This window comes from Hippocampus zosterae, chromosome 1 (genome assembly GCF_025434085.1).
Source record: "Hippocampus zosterae strain Florida chromosome 1, ASM2543408v3, whole genome shotgun sequence".
Lineage (NCBI taxonomy): Eukaryota > Metazoa > Chordata > Actinopteri > Syngnathiformes > Syngnathidae > Hippocampus > Hippocampus zosterae.
In genome coordinates this window covers 15,224,336-15,247,201 of record NC_067451.1, presented here as the reverse complement: position 1 = coordinate 15,247,201, position 22,866 = coordinate 15,224,336, and the positions used below count along the sequence as shown (strand labels likewise).

General features: G+C 40.8%; 1 protein-coding gene across 1 annotated transcript; it reads right to left on the bottom strand.

Moving 5' to 3' along the window:
• Nucleotides 1-1,937: 1,937 nt before the first annotated feature.
• Nucleotides 1,938-20,683, bottom strand: si:ch211-159i8.4 (matrix-remodeling-associated protein 5). Its single transcript, XM_052071351.1, has 17 exons — nt 19,838-20,683; nt 17,582-17,705; nt 17,251-17,387; nt 12,813-12,942; nt 11,964-12,202; nt 11,458-11,609; nt 7,881-10,727; nt 7,518-7,750; nt 6,758-7,031; nt 6,533-6,676; nt 5,850-6,368; nt 5,584-5,755; nt 5,149-5,409; nt 4,890-5,016; nt 4,626-4,706; nt 3,375-4,521; nt 1,938-3,291 (listed from the first exon to the last, which is right to left on the bottom strand). Exons 1-17 carry the CDS (start codon nt 19,864-19,866, stop codon nt 2,738-2,740), a joined length of 7,170 nt encoding a protein of 2,389 aa, XP_051927311.1. The 5' UTR covers nt 19,867-20,683; the 3' UTR covers nt 1,938-2,737.
• Nucleotides 20,684-22,866: the final 2,183 nt, after the last annotated feature.

Below are 22,866 nucleotides of genomic sequence, written 5' to 3'. Positions count from 1 at the left end.
ACTTTCTTTCTCAAAGCAACAAACATAATCTTGTAACACACACGCACAGCAAACACACATGCAAGCTGCAAAGAACAATCCGAACATTTTTGTCGGACAAGGCTCCCTTCTTCCTTGATCAAAGGCTTATTTGTAGAAGTGAAACAGAGGGAGACATTCAAATTCTGGTGAAAACAACAGTGAAATTGAATACACAGCTGGGTACAACATATCACTTTGATTTATTCAGCCTCCTTTATTGGAAACACTAAGTGGTTGAAAAAAAAGTGCTAAACGCCTAATAACCCAGCACACAATAGTGAGTGAAATTTATTTTTTACTTAATTACTGTGAAATCAACACAACAAAAGTGTGGAAAAAAGTGATGTAATAAGGGTGAAAGTGATTTTACCTGAAAAAACATCAGGCAAATAACATTTGAAATCATGATCACATGTGATGTACAGCGGATATAAGCATTGTAAAAAGTAAATGACACACGTCTCACTGTTCATTTTTTGTTGTTGTTACTGTTACAGCATACTAATAAACTCAAAGTCACTTTGAGTTAATTATTTAACGGTCAAATATGTGGACTTAATTTTGTACAAAATATATATTTTGGTTGTACCACATAAATTAACCTCCAAGTGGTGCTAAAGGAGAGGATAAGACGTACTACTCTAGAACCGTTTTTTAGTCCCAACTGATTGATTGCTGATGAACATCAGCAGATCTCTGTATCACCCATTAGCAAATAGGCGTAAAACTGCACATTTGACTGAATTGGTGTTTAATAAAATACCCCAAATAATGGCCATGGCCATCGCCAAATGTAACAGAAATCTGCCTGCAACTGAAAGAACAACCAAAATGATGTCTTATCTTTCTGTAGAGCAATAATGACAACTCAAACACATCTATACTGCAGTCTACATCATCATGGCATCATTGGAACCAAAGTAAGATAGGTAGCATATACCCCTGCGATTGGCTGGCAACCATTTCATAGTGTACCCTTCCTACCGCCTCAAAAGATGGCTGGAATAGGCTCCAGTACCCCTGCGACCCTGGTGAGGATAAGCAGATTGGAAAATGGATGGATGGATATACCAACCCAATTCCAATAAATTTGGTATGTCTAAAAGGTTAATAAAAACAATACAATATTTTCAAATCATTTTCAATTTGTATTCAACTCTAAAGACATGATGTTCAGAGCTTAGCACCGTAGGACATTGTCTTTTTTGTTTGTTTGTTTTTTGTAAGCATTCTCTCATTCTGAATTTGTTACCTGCAACATGTTCCAAAAAGGATGTGACAGGGACAACACAAGACAGGGAAAGTTGAGGAATGCTCAAAAACACCTGTTAGGAACATTGTACAGGAGTACAGATTAATTGGAAACAAGTGAGTAGCATTATTGAGAATAAAAGGAGCATCCATGAAAGGCTTAGTTGTTTACAAGCAAAGATGAGCTGAGATTCAGCACTTTGTGAACAACTGAGTCCAGATTTCAAAATGTTTTGAGAAATCATGGACGTCATGTCCTCTGGGCCAAGTTGAAAAGGACCATATGGATTGTTCAAAAGCCAGCATCTGTGATGGAGTGTGTTAGTACCTAAATCATGGGTAACTTGTACATCTGAAGGCACCATTAATTCTGAAATATGTCCAGTACACTGTCATCCAGACAATGTATTTTTCCAGGGGCATCCCTGCTGATTTCAGCAAGACATTATACTTTATATTTATTTATATTTTACACAAGGTCCAAATGTCAATTGGATTTGGGTTGGCGGTGAAAAAGAATTTTGATCCACATCGTAATCCATAAAAGGAAATCTACTTCTATCCAAGTCAACCACTGGTTGTGTTATCTAATTACGGTTTTCCAATAGTAATTTTGACAGAATGAGACAGTAAAAGTAGGACAAATACAAAAACTTATAAATAAATTTAAAAAACAAAACTTTTTTTATTTTGCTTTGAGGATTGGACATATGGATGAACCCATAACAGGAATACTAGGACATTATTTTGACCATTTGAGGTAGTATGCCAACAAGGGAATGGCTGATGCGGTAGAATTAGAATGGCACAGCCAATCTTTTATCCTCCATAAACCAGGATTTATTTAGCTTGCTAACTGACCAATAGACAGATAAACAAATACATATATGATGCTCCATTAAGTTTTGTCCATTCATTCAGAGTTTTGCACTGTAAAAGTTATTGCTCACTAAAACATAGATTGAAATTTTAAAAACATGTACATAGACTACTTACTTAACATGGCTGTAAGTCTGTGCTGCTGTGAAAAATATTTCACTGTCTCCCCCGAGAAAATGTATGTTTTGAAGTGAGTGTCCTTCCCGAGCATGTCGCAAATTAATGAATGTTGGAAAACACTTTGGGTGACTGCAACACATTAACACCCGTGCAGCAATTCTTTTGCCCTTTCTGGCCGCCGGTGGTCAGTCCACGCCTGATTCTGGGGCACAACTCATTAATAGTGGTTAAAAGTGGTCTGGTGACACCACTGGGCATGGCCTAAAAAGGCCATCCTTGAACAAAGCTATTATGACTTGAAGAAAAAATATCAAGAATTAAGCGCTTCCAGTTACAGCGGCTTGTCCTAATGGCATCCTTATTATACAATAGTACAGTAACTTCATAATGGGCAAATCCTGACCCAGCTTTGGCTACTAGGAGTGTTTGTTAAGGCCATGGTCCCAAAAATAGGAAATGTGTCAACTCAGCTAACTTGTAGGTAAGTAGATTTAAAATCTGTTCCAAGAGCGTTTTTAGCATTGCATTTGTAGATACCAGAGTTCATGAGCACTGGACTCCGTATAACCAGGCTACCCTCCTCTGTCATGTGGATCCCTCCTTGAACTATGTAGCGGTTATGTGGAACTAGTGTCGTACGGCCAGGTAAAGTCCAGGAGATTTCCGGCTTGGGTACACCTGAAGCAACACAATTTAACTTAACAGGTGATCCCCGGTTCACTTTGGTGATGGAGGGCAGCATAGTGGTGATGCGTGGTGGATAAACCATGACTGTGATAGGGTATGTCAATGTTGATGTGCCAAAAGAGTTGGAGGCTTTGCAGGTGTATGTCCCTTTGTCAAACGTAGCAATCTGTCTCATCTGGAGTGTCCCATTGGCAAGAAAAGTAACTCGACCAATAGACTGAGGTTTATCCAAAGTGAAGCCATTGGGTAGGGTCCATGTGATCGATGCCTGCGGCCAGCCATCCACTGTGCAAGGTAAGTTGAGCGTTTGGCCATAGGTGATCTTTATTCCACCTGAAAAAGGAAAATATTACAGTACTGTACTGCAAGAAGATCTGGCCCAAATATAATAAATAAAAGTTGAAAATATACTGTACCTGATGACCCTCTGATCACAGGCTTCCTTCCTGCTTCCAGTGCATAACGCTTCTCTGCTTGACCTGCCACATTCTTCGCTAGACACCTGTAAACTCCCTTATCGCTTTCAGCCAGGTGAGTGATCCACAAAGTCCCGTTACCATGATGGTGGGTAAAGCGTTGTAGTCTAAAACCAGGCACCAGGTTTGTCCCATTAGGTAGCAACCATATATACTCTGGGTTTGGTTTTCCGCGGGCAGTGCACTGCAGATGCAATTCCCCGCCGTAGTGTTTTAGTGATATGAGTTCAATATTAGGAACAGCAAAACTTGGTTTTTCTGCTATTGCTGCCACGTCCAATTCAACTAAAAAGGATGCTTCCCCTAGATGATTTTTGGCCAGACACATGTATCTCCCTTCATCTGATTTTCTCACTCCTCTCACTTCCAAACTTCCATTTTGGTGTACTTGAAAGCGACCACTGAGGTAGGAGGGTTGTAGTGAGTGGCCGTAAGGTGTAATCCACCAAACCCTTGGCTCAGGTTTCCCTTCAACCTTGCAATCTAAAAGCACAGTTTGATAAGAAATACCAACAACATTTTTGGCACTCTTCCCTTTGTTGCCATTGATAAAGGGTTCCCTGGATTCAACCTCAAGAATCACATTTTTAATGTCATCACCAGCAGAATTTCGTGCCACACAGGCATATTTCCCCTCATCAGCTAATGTTACTTTTTTAACCACTAACATACCATTTTCCATTATCTGAAATTTGTCCGATGACATTGGAATCACATCATTTCGCGGTGAGATCCAAAATATTTGTGGTGTAGGTTCACCAGTGGCTTGACAGCTCAGCTGAGCTAATTCTCCATATTTCACTGTGACCAGGGATTGAAATTTAAAACTAATTCTTGGGGCATTCGGGCCAACCTTGACACTAACCTTTCTCTCATCTTTACCCAGTTTATTCTTGGCAAAACAAGTGTAGTCACCCTCATCCTTTTTGTCCATCTGTTGAAGAAGTAATGTTCCATTGCCAAAAATAACATAGCGGTGGTTGCGATAGCCACTATCGTCCGACTGAAGAGCATTGTTGATGAGCGTTCCATCTGGTAGACTCCAGGAAACCTCTGGATCTGGGAGGCCCGTTGCAACACAGTCTACCTAAGACAGAGACAACACACAAATGTTTTAGATTTATTTGTTGTTTTCACGTGATGCTACTCAACCACAGTACTGCGTGTCATTCAAACTGTTCATAGAGATACCTGGACTTTTTCCCCAAAGTTGACTCTCGGTTGCGTTGTCCTCACATGTTCGATTCTAGGCGGTGTCATCAAAACATCCACCTAATACAGAAATATGTAAGGAGCAAAAGAGTGAAGTGATCTCAATTTTTCTTCACATGGTCTACCGCTGCCGCTACATTTGTGATTGTTGAGAGAAAATACAAGAAGAATGCAGGTAATTGTCAATAAAAATGCACCTCTTTAAATCGATCTGCTTATAATCTCTGTGTGTCCTAATCATACCCAAAAGACCTCCATGTCCTCTCCATTCGGTCGCTGAAAGAAGCACCGATAATTTCCACCATCCAGCTCTGTTAGCTGAAGAATCCTCAGAGTCCCATTTTGGAACACTTTAATTGGCCTCTCTGGACTGGAGGCAGATGGAAGGGAGAAATTGTCTGAAGATTAAAATATTTACTCAAGTCTAACAGCAACTAAACATGTTATAAATTCAACACTCTTGTATAGATTGATCAAGTTTCTAATTGAATATTTTTGTAACCTGTAGTGATGCTCCAGGATGGTTTTAGAGGGCAGTTGCCAGATGGTTCCCCTTGGGGATTCACTTGACTCTGGACAGTGTAAGTAAACAGCAGAGCCATACATAGCTGAGACTGAGTGCTGGCGTGATGGCACTGCATGATGATGAGTAGGGGGGATAGGAAGAGGAGGATGACGGATATGTGAGGAGGAATCTGCCCGCACTTCAAGATGGACGGTTCTTTTTGCAATGCCCACCGTGTTTGTGGCTAAACACTCATACCTGTGTGGAGGACAATGAAAGCCTGAATTTCTGTTTCAAAAATCAGCAAGAGTATCCTGAACATGTTCGCAATAACAAGCATCGGTTTATGAAGTTCTATAATGTACCAAAATGACCAGTGAAATGCATGGTAGTTGTACAATTGTCTTAATCACTCTTTAATACATCTCATACCTCCCTGCATCAGATGGTGAGACAGTCTTGAAATACAGTGTCCCATTGGGAAATACAAAGAGCTTATGCCCGAGAAACTGTGAGGGCTTAACATGGATCCCTGATGGCAGTGTCCACTTCAATGTTGGCAAAGGTTCTCCCTTCATGGAGCAATGGACATATACACTCCTCCCTGGGTAGATGTAATTAGTTAATTAATTGCATTGAGAGTATTTTTACTGATCAAGCAACAAGGATTTTACGGATATTTGTTTTGTATGCAATACCTGTCGGAATGATTACGACGTCACTTGCAGCTTCACTGATGCTTGGAGGCAAAGCTGCAACATGGAGATGGTAAGTGACTGTATCCGCACCAGCTGCATTGCTTGCAATGCATTTATAGTCTCCTTTACTGGAGAAATTGGTTGAATGCATTTGCAGTGTCCCATTCTCAAGTAGTGACATTTGAGAGATTGGCGTATGAATGTTCCCAATTTCCCGAACAAATGTTCCATCCGGTAGAATCCAGGAAATTTGAGCTGGGGGTTTTCCAGAAGCAAGACAGTCAAGTGTCACACTTTTCCCGAAATAGTTTGCTATCTCTGTAGACGTGGGAGGTTGGATCTTGGGGGCCTCAATCTGAACTGCCAAAGTAATAACCATGCGATCTGATCCAAACTTATTTTGGGCAGTGCAGAGATACTGGCCTCTATCCTGTAGCTGGACTGTTTTAATTACAAAAGTTCCATTTTTGAATACTTCAAACCGGGAACCGTGCTTGGTGTTGGCTGGAATGGTGGCACCTGCAGAGTGAAAAGAAAAGACAAAAAGGAAGGAAATGAATGAGTCAATCACATGTAAAGTTGCACAAAAAGGTTGCATATGTTAACATTCTCAAATTTCAATCATTGCAAATGGCTTCCAGTTATGTTACCGGACTCATACATTTATCATTTTAACATTTTACCTGTGGATACTTTTGTCCATGAGGTGCTTGGTTCGGGATTCCCTGTTGCTGTACAGTGTAGAACAACGTCATCCTCTGCCAGGACTGACACACTGGCTTTGTTCACTGAAGTGATGCGAGGTTTGGCCCCACCAACACCAGCTCCTAAAAAGATCATTTGAAATTAAAAATACCTGATACAATGTGTAGCTTTTAATATAATGTTTGGAAACTTTAGATGCACACCTCGAACATGCCACTGACCCCCATGCTGTAATCCCGAGGTGGTAGGATGGAGTGAGCGTGAGTACAGATTCAAACCAGAGAAGGAGGATGCTGTCGGTTTGGCTACGTTTGTAGGTTGTTGGACATAAGGGGGTGTCGGTACTGGTGGCCTCAGGAGGGAAGGTCTGGTAAGAGGTACGGGACTCGGTTGAATGGGGTTTGGAGGGTTGTTGTACATTATGCGAGGTTTGGGTGTCACTATCTTTCCTAGCTGAGATAGACGATCAATATAGGCCTGGAAAAAAAAAAACGTATGTGGACAGTTAGTACAAAGTCATTTCGACCTGGAATTTATTGTTCATCACAATCACCACTAGCGAGTGCATTTCAGCGAAAGAAAAAAAAAATACAGTGGACAATTAGTATGAACTCATTTCTACGTGGAATTTCTGGTTCATCACAATCACCACTAGTGAGTGCATTTCAGCGAAAAAAAAGCCCACAAAGACTAGGCAAATGTTCACCATTGTATTTGTTATAGCAGCAATCCTAAAATCACATTTAACATGACATTTATTTGAAAAGACCTCCGACAAGGCCTAACCATTAACATGAAAATGAAAAAAAAAATCATGCAATAGTGTTTTTTAGTGTAATTGTCTGACTGTTCATGACTTTCAGGTTCATTGAGGATGATGATGAGACAGGAGATGTACGGTAATCATACATGCTAATTACTGTATGCATGGGACTAACATATTGAAGGAATCAACTAACCAACCTGTCTATATCGGTTCCTCAGCTTTGATAATAACAGTTGATCTCTGACTTGAGTCCTGGCATCAAAAAGATTCATTTTATGTGGAGAATTAATCATTGTGGGCTCGATAATGTTGGTTGTGGGTTTTACTGTTTGAGCTGTCATCTCTGATCTATTGGTGCCACCTGGACTTTGAGCCCTTCCGTGGGGCAAATGCTTGGCTTCTTGCGTGGGCACAATATGTAGCACAGCACCTGGAAGAGAAAACAAATATGTGGTCAATACATATGCCACCTCTCCAACACAATATATCTGTACCAGTTGAGTTGGTATGATTTACATGAAACTATTTACTGCATTATCAATCACAAACATACTACCTACCTTGCTTGGGAGGTGGAAATGATTGTTGCCTGTGCCAAGTAGGATGGATAGGGTACTGATGGGGGTTTGAAGGCCAGTAGGAAGTTGGGGGACTGCGGGGAGGCGGTGGTGGCCGATTGACATCTTCCACCTTCTCTGGATTTCTGTCTTGATGCTTTTGTGCCACCTGAGCAGAGTTTGCTTGCTCTTTTCTTTGGTTGTGCTGGTGTAGCCAGGGATGAATAGGGTTGGCGGCAAAATAAGGCTTTTCAGGATTTGCTCCTGCTCTATCTACCTCCTTGTTTTTGTTGTGAATGTTGTCCTCTTTTGTATTTTCTCTGCTTACATGAGAGGTTCTGAAAGTCACTTTGGAAGGAGTATTGGGTTTTGGTGTTTGGGATGTTGAAACTATGTTATGCCCCATATCATAACTCTGTGTGACCAAATTATTCTTAGATGATTTTGTCACCATCTCAAGCTCTGTGTTCATTGTTTGGGTTTCTTCTCTAATGATTGACTGTGTCTCAACTTTTTCTTTCATAATATCCACCTTCTTCCCTGCTGCTATTTTTTTATTTGCACTCTGTTGCTCTGTTTCCACCTCAGCCATTTCCGTGTGATGAGAATTGACTTCTGTCTTTGGAGTAGTTGATTTTGGAGAAGGTAAAATATGTGTTTCTGGCAAAATCTCTAATTTGGTTCCTATGTCTTTGACTGATTGAAAAGCTATATGGCTACTTTCAAGATCCTGAACTGGATGATGGCTTTCAGTGTTGGATTCTTTTCTCTTGTTCATGCTTCCGCTATGCTCATTAACTCCTACTTTCTCTGTCTGATAGTAGGTGGTGACAATAGTTTGTTCAGGTCTTTTCCAACTAGAGGTGGTGGGGGTGGAAGTAGTCATATTTGTGGCTGTTGGTGGGACAAAAGGATGAATTCTTCTCATTGATGGTTTTCTGCGTCTAAAAGGTGGCCTTCTTCGGTTTGAGCGACCAGGAACAAATTTCCTGTTGCCTGCAACAAATTGTCGGTTTTCTGCGTTTTCAATTTGGGTCCTGACAATTGGAATTACTCCATTGTTTTTTTCTGTCATCCCACTAACATAGTTAAGGAATGACTCTGTACTTGTGACGAATGGAGTCTGTGAAGTTTGGGGTTGTGCTTCTTTTGCTGTTGACTCCATCCTATATTCAGAAATGGTTGTAATGGGATCAATGTTAGCAGTCGTGTAGGGAGAAACAGTTGTCAGACTGGTTGGGGCAATCGCAGTGGCGGAAGACGGCAATGCTACCTCTGATGGCCGTGCAAAGGGTAGTTTACCATTGGCTTTTGCCAAAACCTCCGCCCAGTAATTTGGATCCAAAGTCTTCACCACAATGGTCGGTTTTCGTTTAAAATCTTTCTTTGGGACTTTGTTTGAAAACAAACCATTCCTTCGCTGGTTTCCTACTGTAGGCATCTGTGTCGCAAAAGGGCGAAGATTTTCTTGGTAATCTCCCGATGAACCCTCTTCCATGTCGGTGTTTAAGATTTTCTGCTCTGTTTCTGTCTGTACTTCAGAGACCGTTTCCCCTGTCACTTCCACCATGTGAGACAGCATGTCGACTCCGTAGAGATTTGAGGCCAAACAACTGTATTCTCCCAAATCTTCTTCCATTAAGTTCCTTACCACCAACGTACCATTTTCCATGACTGCAGCCTTTCTTGTCTTTTGTGTGGGAAAAAGTACTTTGTTTGTGGGCATGTACCATACGGTTTGACTGGGTGGTGTTGATGTTACCTCACATGGGAGCGAGATTGAACCACCCTTTCCAACGACAATTTTCTGGCCATTGAAAGCAGAGGGGCTTGGTGATCGTTCTTTAACAGTAAGCCTCAAAGACATCAAATCCACTCCTGCTTTGGTTCTGATCATACAGTGATAGAGACCAGAATCAGAGTGTGATGTATTCATGATCACAAGATCTCCGGTATCATCAATTTTAAGATTTTCAGTTTCACCCTCCACAAAGGACAAATCTGGAAGCATCCACTCCACTTTTACCTCCTGTTCTGAAGTGACAACACTGCATTTTAAGTGAACCTTTGATCCCTCAAGAGCACTATTGACCCGCCATGCGGTCCCACGGTTGATCATTGCCCAAGAGGAAGAAAGCTCATTGTCATCCTGCTGCCCTCTGTGGCTGTGGATTATTCTGGTGATGGCGGTTGTCAAATCCATAACCAGTTTTTTGGTTGTTGTTTGTTGTCTATTGAGCTTTAAAGAGATTCTGTGTTGAAGCAGCCATGCTGGTTCTGCCACCAAATACCCCTTTAAGTCTGTGAAATAAGGGGAATTTTCATTTGTAACTTGGGCATATTGATAAGTAGTTCTGCTGGTGTTAGCTCTTTTCTGACCTCTTTCCAAGATAGCAGGACTTTCGTAGTAATACGCGACCAGTTGCCAAAGATTTTGTAATTTTTCCCGATCAATCTCACACTCCAGAGTGGTTGCTAATGAGATGTTGGCAGAAAACCCTTGAAATGACCGTGGATTCACTGTCCAGTTTATATGAGAACTCTCTCCCGGGTGGCGCACATCGCAGTCCACATGAGCATTATTTCCATGGCTATCTGAGAGAAAAAAGCTTAAATGGCCTAAGGGCTTTTCAAAGTCCCTGGTGTATGGCAGGTCAGGCTCTGTGTCAGATTCATCCCACATAGGGTTGTCCCGCAGTTTGAGGGAAGAGTGAAGAGCTGGTTTTTCACAGGTAAACTGATCTTCACTTAATCCAAGCAATATGGTGCCGTTCAGTGGTTGAGGAGAGAAACACTGAGGACAAACTTCTGTTGTGCTTCTCTCACGATCCTTTTTACACTTTATTACTCCTGGACACAAGAATAGGAGAGATGAATCAACTTTTTCATATAGCCACTCTGGTTTTATGTAAATGAGGATGATAGGAAGGAAGGATGCAAGGATGGTCAGCTGTCAGATAGATGCCAAAATGACAAAACTCCTAAGAGACGTCTTAAATATAATGTGCATCTTTTCTGGCACTGTTTGCAAATGTTGAGAAACCAAAAAGCTTGGTCAAGACGGTCATCTTTAACTTTCTTGCTTTTCACTCTGCAACAAATGTTTTTTTCAGTTCTTACTCCAGAATATATAACGCAACAAATTCGAACTTGACATATTTCTGTCTGTTTAACAGAGTAGCAGGGAGGCAAAATAGATGCTAAAAAATCTGTAAATTCTTACTCCAGATTAGCCTAAATAGCTGAAAATATTGTGAACATTTTAGAATTTTTTTTTCGCTTCCTCTGTAAATACTACTTACAAACCTTTAAGGTTTCTGGGTTTACATGTCTGCTTATAATGCACAATATTTTGTAAGTAAGCAGTTTCAATAAACCAAAACAATTCTGATTACTCATCATATGTCTTTGAATTGTATATTTTTAATTTGGAATTTGTAATACTAATTATGATCCATCCATCCATCCCTAACAAAAAAGTCCAAATTTGGCATCACACCCTGCTGTGTGAAAGTCGACGAAGTGGCAGGTTGGGAAATGTCAGCACGATGAGAGTCATGAATATCTTTTTCTACGATACCTTCATGTGTAGAGCTCCACTGTACCAGCCAGTGGAGTTGGCAATCGCAGGTCCATGGGTTACCATGAAGAGAGAGAATTTCCAATCTGGGAGATGTGTTCAGTATAGTCGCAGGGAGCTTTTCCAACATATTATCTGAAAGGTGTAAGTGCCTGAGAAAAGAAATAAATAAATTAAAAATCTAATTAAGATGCCAGATTCTAAAAAAGCCATGGACATTTAAAGTGGCCAAACTGGGACAGGTAGTGCAAAAGAGCAAGCTTGGAGAAGTTTCCTTGTTCCAAATGTTTGTGTTTGGAAAAATTGGTGAAACTTCTAAAATTCATTTTGTAATTCTAGTCTGACATGAACTGTCGGTATTACCTTATACCACTCAGGCAAGATTATAGCATTATTGTTTTAATTTAATTCATCTTGATATCATACCTTCAAAAACAAATAAAGCTTAAATTTCAAGCGAAAGTGTGTGTGTGTGTGTGTGTGTGTGTGTGTGTGTGTTTACTTACTTGAGTCCAGAAGTCCAAAAGTTCCCTAATAGTGACACTGTAATGAAGGTATGAGGATGAATCTCTTTGAGAAGATTCCCCTCCAGTTGTAGTAGTTTGAGGGAAGTCAAACCCGAAAAAGAATATGGTTCGATAAAGCTGATGAGGTTGTGGTCTAGATGCAGGCGAACCAGGCCCGCCAGACCATCGAACAGTCCATGTTTCACTGTTGTTATCTTGTTGTAACTCAATTTCAATATCTGAAAAAAATACAGAATCCATGTTACTCGTAATGTGCCTCACAGAGAAAAGTTCACAAAATTGCATGAAACCAACCTTAAATTTGTATTAATTGAATTCACACAGTGTAATTGCAGTATGAGTTTGACTGAAGTTAAAGACACCTGAGGCAGGTATGGGGTCCTCTAAATTTGGAATAGGGGCATGTAACATTCGGTAGACAATGTGCAGCTTCTTTCATCACATTGATTTGCGGACATGCTGTGTGTTGCAGTAAAAGCAACCACTTTTCTAAAACCAAGCACACTTTGATTTATGTGCGTGACTTTTGTTATGCACGTACAGACAGATTTTTCAGACCTCTTTTTGCAAGTATAAAATAATTAACTCACTGGCACATTTTCCTTTTGCTCGACCAGTTTTACCAGCAAGTTGAAACGAGTATAATCATGATAAAATCATAGGTAAGGCTCATAATTTTGACTTCATTTGTAATGATGTTACGATTACAGCGGGTACTTAACTAAAATACAGTACTTGATTTTTTTTGCATACAGTTTCTTTTTAGTTATAGATCATTTCTGTTTAAATATAACATGATCAATGCTGTAACACACACATACATAGTACCTGTAGCGATCGCAAGCTGTAAAATGCCCCTGGGTGGACTGTGCTTATGTCGTTACCATGCATCAAGAGCATTTCCAGTTGCCGTAGTGACCTAAATTCGGATGCCTTCACCTCAGTCAAGCTATTATATCTGGAAGCAAAAAGAGCAAAAACAAAAATGTTTACCTGGTCGCAGGATCGGACTGTCCGTAGGTCGTTTGAAATGAAATTAGCATTATTTCATTGTGCCATTCACCAAATGAGGTGAACTATTATTGAATAAAAATATTTGAAAAGAACTAGAAAAAAATGTGTTAGTACAATGCTTAATTACCAGGATTTTTTTTCCCTGCACTATAAGGTGCACCTAAAACATTCACTTTTCTCAAAAGCCGACAGTGGGCCAAATAATACGATACGCCTTATGTATGGATCAATATTCTGATTTCTTAGACGTAGTATTTTAAATGTTCTGTAAAATGCTTTCACACAGCTGCAGCTGTTGTGAAAGCACAATAAAAATAATGCTGTATTGTATTGTATTTTATTCCCCTATCGCAGAGATCCCTCAAGTGGATGCATAACGCAACTGCATAAGTCACTATTGTCACGTCTATTCTATGTGCCTTATAATGCGGTGCGCCCTATTTATGAAAACTGTTTTGAAATAGGACATTCATTGAAGGTGCACCTAATACTCCAAAGTGCCTTATAGTGTGGAAAATACTCTACTTTCTAATTATCTTTGTTGTCGGTCCCACTGTTTTAAAATTCCCATTTAAAAGCAATGAATCCAAAATTGATTTTCATAGAGCCGCCTCAACCTACACCATTCCTTCCATCCACGGCCCGCTCTCTTCTTCTCTGATGTGGAGGTACAGTCTTGGGTTTGAAGCTACACTTGAGCAATGTCCTCCATCTTTTGGTGAACATTCTTATTCCACCTTAAAACTGCTCAGGTTGCAGTCAACATTTTTATTTTCAAAAATTGATCGAGGGACACTGAGACCGTGGGCCACATGTGCCCCACTGGCTGCCAATTGCCCATCCCTGCCATTGATGTGACTGAAAACCATTCCTGTTCTCGTCAGAGATTTTGGATTGTTCTGTTTCATGTTAACAACGGTAACATAGTGTAAAGCAGCAGGAGCATATGCGAATAGAGCTTTGGCACATAATCCTAGTTAAAATACAAAGCGCTATTGAAAACCCTGCTGTGCATTCTCCAGCTTTCAGCATGTTACAATCAGTGTCTTTCCAAGAGTCATTCCCATGACAAATCCAGCACAGACCAGCGGATGCCTGAATCAAATACGTGATTCATACCCCGGCGCAAAAAAAAAAGACTTTCTATCAACAGTGAGACAGCAAGGCCTTCCAAAATTCAAAGTTTTGAGTCTACAAAGATGTCATACACTAAGTCCGTACAGTTAACCTTAAACAACAGTTACCCATTGAAATATTTTGAGAGTTGTAACAAAAGACTCTCGGGTGGAGTTATGTGAGTTAGCTTGTGTGATGAGGGGAGCTTCTGCCGTTTCCTCGGGGTCTATCTGCCCTGCGCCCTAGTTTCCTGTTGCTGGTAGCGTTCCGAGGACTTGCCTTGCTTATGGGCAGGATAGGCTGAGCACCTCATGGCACTGAGGAGAGGTGGGCTAGATGAGCTTAGCCCGATTCATAGCCACAACCCAATCTTCAATCTATATCAGTCTACTGCTCAAATTCTTGCCTTTATGTTTCTCTTCGTTTTTGTTTGGCTTGGCTTGCTTCACATATGGTGAAACACGCCTTTTCTTGATGAGATTACCTTGAGTATGAGGTTCAAATGAAATGCTAATATTTGTTGTTTTTAGTATGGTTGCTCTCCATATGATCCTCCTCGGCATTATTCATTGAGAGGATAAATATTAGGAGCGACATTTATTTATTGGTCTTCAATTTCCATAACAAAGTCAAACTATAATATAGCGAAACAAAACAGTCCCGAAATGTAAATAAAAGCCACAGAATATGCCTCGTATGAATGTATACCAAAGTCGTGCCTTTGAACTATGGTTAAGTGGGTGGTCTGGTGTTTTGAAAGTCTGTTATGTCAGTTCCCTGAAGGTCTGGTCCCCCTCCAAATATCTGGTCTGCTGATGTGCTCTGTTGATTCCTGTAGGATCATACGCTGCACCACGTAAACACAAACCAAGCACAAATGAATAACATACAATTACCATGAAGCACTTCCTTATAGTGAGGGAGTCATTCACTATTAAATAACTCAATTCAACCTGGGGGGAACCTTCAGCATTGCTTTCATGTGAAACTTAGGGCCATACAATATTGCATGGCTTTGTTGATGTTTGTCACAAGTGTCTTATTTCCTACCTGCACAACATGACTGCTGTCGTAGAAATATGGTTTTAGTCCATTGCAGTCTGAGTCCAATGACGAGCTGCATTAATGAGTTATCCACCAGGGGTATGACTTATACAAGACTGCCAAGGAATCGAACTAAAAGTGTACGTATGCACAAAATCTGTAAATAGAGCATGAAAAAATGGACCCATTTCAAACTGTGTGTACGTACACTCACCTGACATTTTCCCTTGAAAAGTCACTGAACTTGGGAACAGGCACCTACTGCCCTCTACATTGTCAAATCTATCCATATACGGTCACTGCAATAGCAGTGCAGGAAAAAATGAGCATAGATGGGCACTTTACCCTATTTTGCCGGTCCGTTCTTCATCCGGGACCTGAGCATCCTTCCGCTATCGTCTCTCCATCCTTATTCATAAAATAATCGTCCCCCCTCTACATTCTTCCTCGTCCTTATTAAATCACTTCCATTCTGCTTAACCAAGGACATACCTATTGGCTGGACCGGCCATGGGCCTGGTCACTGGGCCTTTGAAACAAGCTTTAAGACAGCTGCAGTACATCAGAATTCTGCTGCTTGAGGTCTGCCTTCAAAACTGCCCTGCTTCATGGCCTAGTGTCAAAGTACAGGTCCGATTACACCTTCTCGGACTATTAAATCTTCAGGGAGTGATCTCCTGCTGGTTTCCAGAATCAGAGTGTTTCAGTTTAATGCGGCTAAAACCTGAAAGAGTCTTTCAGAGGATGTGAGACAATCCTCGACTCTGAATCCAGGCTGCCAGCTGTTGTATTTATCTGTCCATGTGACATATGAAAGTATTTTATTTGGGGTGATTTTATTTGCCCTCTTGCAATTATAGTAAATAACACTGAATTGCCCTGCAAACAAACTGCACTACATTGAAACATTGCCTTGCCCGTGTCGTATGTGTGTGTGTGTGTGTGTTCTGCTCCCTTTCTTGTGCTTACCTTCCGTGATTGTGCCTTTCCACACCTGTTACTTGACATTCCCGAATACTTCATGTATTAAACTGAGTGTCTCATTCCGTCTCATCACCTTTTTGTTTCATCACGATTTTTCCATTGCTGACTGCTTTCCCAATCCATAAACCTTAGCTTTTCATTTATTTATTCATTTATTTTTTCGGAAGTCTTTCTCACCTTGAGTCTTGACAGAACAAAGTGGTGTTAAAATTGTACAATTGTACAAAATAAACTCTGAAGAGAGTAGTGATAACGATAAAAGATTAGCACAATAACTCTGAGCACAAGCTGCAACCGAAGACTGCTGAGCGCAAACAACAGTCATACGCCACCGTAGGTTAACTTTATTTCAGTTTCTTTTTTTTAAATACTTTTTTGTGAAAGTGAGACTGATAAAATTATTAGGGTGCAGTGTACATTAACACAAATACCGGTATATATATTACTGACATGCACAGAGACACAAATGGTTTTTTTTGTTTGTTTTTTTCCTCTACACACCCTGGGATCATTTTGGGACCAGTCCCTGATCTACTGGTCGATCACGATTGACATAATGGGCACCCCTGATTTAGAACATATATAGAGACTATACTGTTACTGCACAGTGACTGTGTTATTTATCTACTGTGTGAGACCACTGTGCTGAAACCTTCATCCACTCTGCAAAGACCCACATGGAAGTGATTAGGAGCTTTCCCCACTTCACTGTAAGTTTACAACCACATGCTGGTGCTAAACCTTGAGCTCCTGGCTTTCAAACAGAAGTTGTCATATCAAATACACAGTTAGTTGTGGGCTGCCGATCTTCCCGATTATTGCTTTGATGTAAACAAAAAAAAAAATACATGCCATGAGTTTTTATGAGAACAGATGAACATCAATGCATTATGGTCATACATGTTGAGACAAGATTATAGAATATTTGAAATATTAGATAGACCAAAACCAGGTCTACGTCAAATAATTGGATCGTTAACAGTCTTGTGGTTTTGTTGACATAACCTACAACAGATTATTTCCTGCAGCATTTTAAAGTTTGCCACAACTTGAGTCACACTGTTTAGATTTTCCAGAAGTGCAATTTTAAAATGTGACCAAGTCTTACCCCAAGTTGATTCTCTCCGTGTCTTTAGGAAAAGGTTTTGGTACAGCCTTGAGATGTCTGAACGTACAGTGAACATCTTTGACACTTGGACAGCTACAACCCCGCGGACAGGAGGGTTCAGCTTGGGCAAGGGAGATCTGCAATAGGAGAGAGATGACAGCCCAGATGGCCCAATAAGTATAGAGAAAATGTGAAATAACAAGAGCGGATTTGAGTTTGGCAATTTAAAAGGAGATTCAAAAAGTTTAAAGTGACTGACCGTTAATCCTAATTCAACATGAAGCAAGTTGAACCTTGCTGATAACACAGTTCGTGTAATTAAGATATTTACCATTAGCCATAGTGGTGATGAGAGGAGAAGGGGAGCACACACTGCAGCCAACCTGCAGAAAATCTTTGTACACAACCACAACGCCATAACTGGATCACTGAGGATGCTCACGCCATTAATGCATCTGCAGAAAGTGAGGTATAATATACAAGTTAGCACCGGAATTAAGAGTTGATACATGCATATACACAATTCAAACATTTATTTCAAAGTCATGTTATGGCAGTCGGATATGATAGAGCGTACAGTTCGCCAAGTACGTGCTTCAGATCCCCAACAGCCTGAGGGGCTAAACAGCCCACAAAATTGAGGAGTGAATGCATTTGAATTGAATGTCATAATTGAGCAATGAATGGTTCAGTTTAGCTCCCAACAATATGTCATTACATTTGGTATAGACTGGGTGTGTTTACTGCATAATATAAAGGCAATTTCAGCAAAATTGCTTCTGTACTGTAAGTGAAGGGTATTTTTGCGTTCATCCACAAAATTCCATCAACAAATCTGACAACCCTCAATTACAATGAAGTTGCGACTTTGTGTAGGATGTGAATTAAAACAAAATACAGTGATGCGCAAATCCTTTCCAGAAAGATTGGTGAACCTTGATGTACTGTACAATACCCATGGTTCACAAATTATTCTGTGCAGATGTTGCAATGTGGCCAACCATCAAGTTTTTAATACGCTCAATATGCAAACAGAAACGGATTGGACAAGGTGTAACTTTGCAGTCTTCACCCTCACCTCGAATATATCTGGGATGCGATCATCTCCTTTTGATGCTACTGTGACTTTAACCCTTTCATGCACACTGTAACCTGATAGCACGATAAGCTGTCCACTGTAGTAACCGCTGTCCCTGAAAGATTTTAAGAGCAATAAAAATCCAACTCATCTCCGCTATAAAGTGGTCTGGAATTGTCTTTGTGGGTCAAAGCTACATTTTTACTTGGTCTTCCTCACTAATGACTATACCAGTACTTCTGGAGACAGTGGGAGAGGACGGAAGGAACAAAAGACAGCAAAAACAGAGTGCATAGCAGGATACATGGGGAGTTTGAAGAGGACAAAATGGGATCAGAAAAGAGGGTCGTGTTGAGTTAAAAGCTGAAAGGACAAGCAAAAACAAGAAAAGGAAAACACTGGCACATTTCCATTCCTGTGCAGTGCACCCAGCCCAGCCTGGTGTTTCCTGGTAGCTGTTAACATGGTCAGCAGCTGACTTTAGAGACAGAGCTGCACATGCTCACTTGTGGACCACTTTCATGCTTCCAGGTGGCTGAGGGTGACCTTGAGGAATCCCAGAAGGAAAGTCTGGAATAGGGAAGCCCACACTCCAGAATCCTGGTCTTCATCCACATATGTCATGAATGCAATTGCGGATGGCATCTGATCATGTATTTCTCATTTCTTATATATTATCATGTTGAGGACGCTCTTTGACTGTTGCCTGAGGAATTAAGGTGAGGCCGGCATGCTGTGGTTTCAAGCACGACAATTCCGGTTTACATTAATTATAGTGTATGTTCAAATGATCTCATAAGTACTCATCAACCTCCATGAGCAGAAAAATCTCAAGGTAATGAAAATTCAAATACTTTTTTTTTCAAAAAGAAAGAATGATAAATAAAACAGGCACACTAAATGGCTTTAACGTTGAGACGATTGACATCAATTCCAGCTAGTGATTGACTTTCAATCACAAAGTATCTCTTTAAAATAACACAGGAAGCATGTACAATAAATGACCTAAAAGGACGACAATCTTCTGTTAGAACATGTCCCTGAAATGGACCTCACATTGGCATTCTAGTATTTGAGTTAACGGTACTCCTGCTGTGAAACAAATTCAATGTCACCTGACTTAATGGAGCATGGCTCAGGTCGGAGAATATTTTGGCCAAGGGACTGCTTGTACCTTAAAGAGGTTCCAAGGACATATTTTTGGCAAAATCATTACACTGACAACCAACCAACAAACACACCGTTTCTCCACTCAAGAGAGGAAAAAGAACGCTTTAGTGGAACCTTTCGATTCAGGTCCATCTATAATCAACCATGATATAGCTGAACAATATCAAAGGGAGAGAGCCAAAACATATGTGCTGCTAAATCCTTTTCAAAATCAATTTGGAATTTTTACCATTTAAAACAACTTCCTCAAAATGCATTGTGGCGTCAAGTTATACTCTAAATGAAATCAGGTTAAATGAAAAGCATCTGAAAAAGTTGTAGGCATTTTCATGCACTCACCTGTAAATTCCAAAACAAACAACTGGCATTAAAAACAAAAAACCCGCAAAACAAAGTCGAGGAGCTTTGACTGCTGTGTTGAAAGTTTTACATAAATTTAAAAAAAAATCTGGCTTAAAAGGTTCACAGTTGACGTGTTAGTCCGGTCTGCTGACTTGTCAAAGTCGAAGAAAAACAACAGAGAACACAAGAAGGGATGGAGCTCTCTGAGTGTGTTTGGATTAATTCAACCCTCTGTTGGTCCTTAAGGCATCTGGAGTTCAGATTAGTTTCTTTCCTCCTTTCTGCTCCCATTTGGTGTGTTCAGGCAGGAATGCTGCGCAACTTCTCCATCTCCTCCTACACCAACGCGCCTTTCTTTCACCTCCCAAAAACTCCCCTTCCTCTCTCCACAGTAGTCTGCTAGAAACATTAAGGTATTCTTTTTTCTTTCTTTCTTACTCTTTCAGCTTGTTGTTTGCCTACTATTGCAATCTCAGCCATTGTTTCTCATGAAACCATTTTCCCTTGTTTCCGAAAGAGATTCCAATACACCAACATAATTTGTGTGAGTTCCACTCTGTGGTCAAAAGTAAGGCAGTTTCAGGGAACACGCTGTTGCACTTCGATTTAATGAGTATTCCCAAACATTATGGAATAAAAAAAGATGCTTTAATCACACGGTCCATTCATCATCTGATCTGCTTATCCTCACAAGGGTCGCGGGCGTGCTGGAGCCTATCCCAACTGTCTTCGGGCAGTAGGCGGGGGACACCCTGAACTGGTTGCCAGCCAACCGCAGGGCACACATAGACAAACAACCATTCGCGCTCACAATCACACCGAAGGACAATTCCGTGTTCCGTTAACGTGCCATGCATGTTTTTGGAATGTGGGAGGAAACTGGAGTACCCGGAGAAAACCCACGCAGACACGAGGAGAACATGCAAACTCCACAGAGGGAGGCCGGAGCCAGAATCGAACCATGCACCTCTGCACTGTGGGGTCGACACACTAACCACTGGACCACTGGGCCACCCCAATAGACATCCAATACCTGTATTCCGTTTTAAACTACAAGACTTACTAAACTCTCGCGTTCGATTAAACCACACTACAACTACTCTCTTGATCTGCCTCACCTCATGACGTCTGGATTTTGGCCTATTTTACTGCTGCTTCTCCTCTCTTCTCCCCCACTCAACTCCGGCTAGGCAACTCCGGTCCTAGAGAGCCGCAGTCCTCCTTGTGATGAGCTCGTCAGCAAGCTCTGTAAAAGCCTGATTATCCTGATCATTTGAATCATGTTTGATGACTGCGGCTCTCTAGTAACGGAGTTGCCTACCCCAAGGCTAGATGGTGATTACGAGGAGTGTTGCTGTGGAGGATTCTGTATTTCTCTACCAGGAGACATCCTGAGGAAAACCACGTTCCTGGCAGCGTCTCTATGCGACACTTCATTTCATTTGATGAAATCTTACACTGTTTAAACTAACTTTATTGCATCATATCATGTGATTGATGTTGCTCACTCTGCACTCATTACAGCCTGGTTATCCTGGAAGAGAGATCCCTCCATTTTTGATCCTGCCTAAATGTTTCTTTTCCACCTTGAAACCCCAAAATCGGTTGTCCCTGAGTTTTGAATGTTTTTTTTTTGGAATGTGGGGAGAAACCAGAGTATCCAGAGAAAACCCACTCAGGCACGGGGAGAACATGCAAACTCCACATGTTAATTAATGTTGCAAATGGTGACAATACAGAATCATTTATGAATACAGTGGTACCTCGAGATAATTGTGACCTGATTGACAAGTTTTTAGACATAATTGGAAATGCACATAACCCTTGGAGCATTTTTATTTTTTATTTTTTTTGCAAAGAATGACAAATATTACTGATGAGGAGTGGTGACGTTTCCTGTTTCGATCTATATCTGTATACCCAGCGCCGTATACTGTATAAACAGAGTTTGAAAACCCACACAGGCACAGGCAAACTCAACACGGCTTCCTACGCCGGGGCCCGGAATCGAACTCATGACCTCTGCACTGTGATGCGGACATGCTAACCAGTCTTTCACCGTTCCACCCGTACAGTACTCATTGAGCAATATTTCATCATTGTGGTTAATAGTTTATAATGGTGCACAGTGCATCACACAGGGAGGTGTGACTAGCGTTCCTGTCAACTCTTGTTTTTGATTTCACTTGGTAATGTGCAGCTTAGCTCTGAGACTGCACAATCAGATGTGAATGAATACCTGGGTTTGGCTGATTGCACGTCATAAAACCTAAAGGCATGGCTCCCTCAATACCGAGGCTGCTGGTATTAAATAAACGCAGGCTCCAATCATGGCGTTTGAGCTTGTCAGTACCAGTTGGAAACACTTTAGCTGCTGACCTGTTCATTTGTTGCCTGAGTCAAGCTCCAAACAAATCTATCTGAATAGACCTTCTGTATCCAACTATTTCGCTTTTGGAGGGGAAAGACCACTATGGCCATCAACACGTGGTTCAACGTCTCAAATCATTATTCGGAATGTCTTTGATTCACTTAAGAACTAAGCGGAGCTCAGAACAACTTGCATAAAGTTACAGTTGTGTTTATTAACCCTTACAGGGACAGTGGTTACAACAGTGGTCAGCCTATCATGTTATCAGGTTACAGGTTATCATTATTGGTGCATGAAAGGGTTAAATACAGTCGCTAACTTATTCTATACCACAAGGTTTTAAAACCACACCCCATGCTTTGGCTCAGCAAGAACTGGAATAATTTTACTGAGAAAAATTCCGGGAAAAGCTCCAGAATAATGACTTTGAGTAGAAATATTGCCGCGCCGCTAAACTATCGAATAAGAACAGTATTTGATGCTTTCAGTTAGTTTATTGAGAAAACAAATTGAATTTATGCTTGGGTAAAAAGTACAAAATATTGATCTTGAAAAGGCAATGCAGCACATACACTGCACTTTAATATAGCGTATGCTCATGTTCATTCACAGACGCAGACCAACTGGATGATAAGACGAGCACATTCTTGAGAAA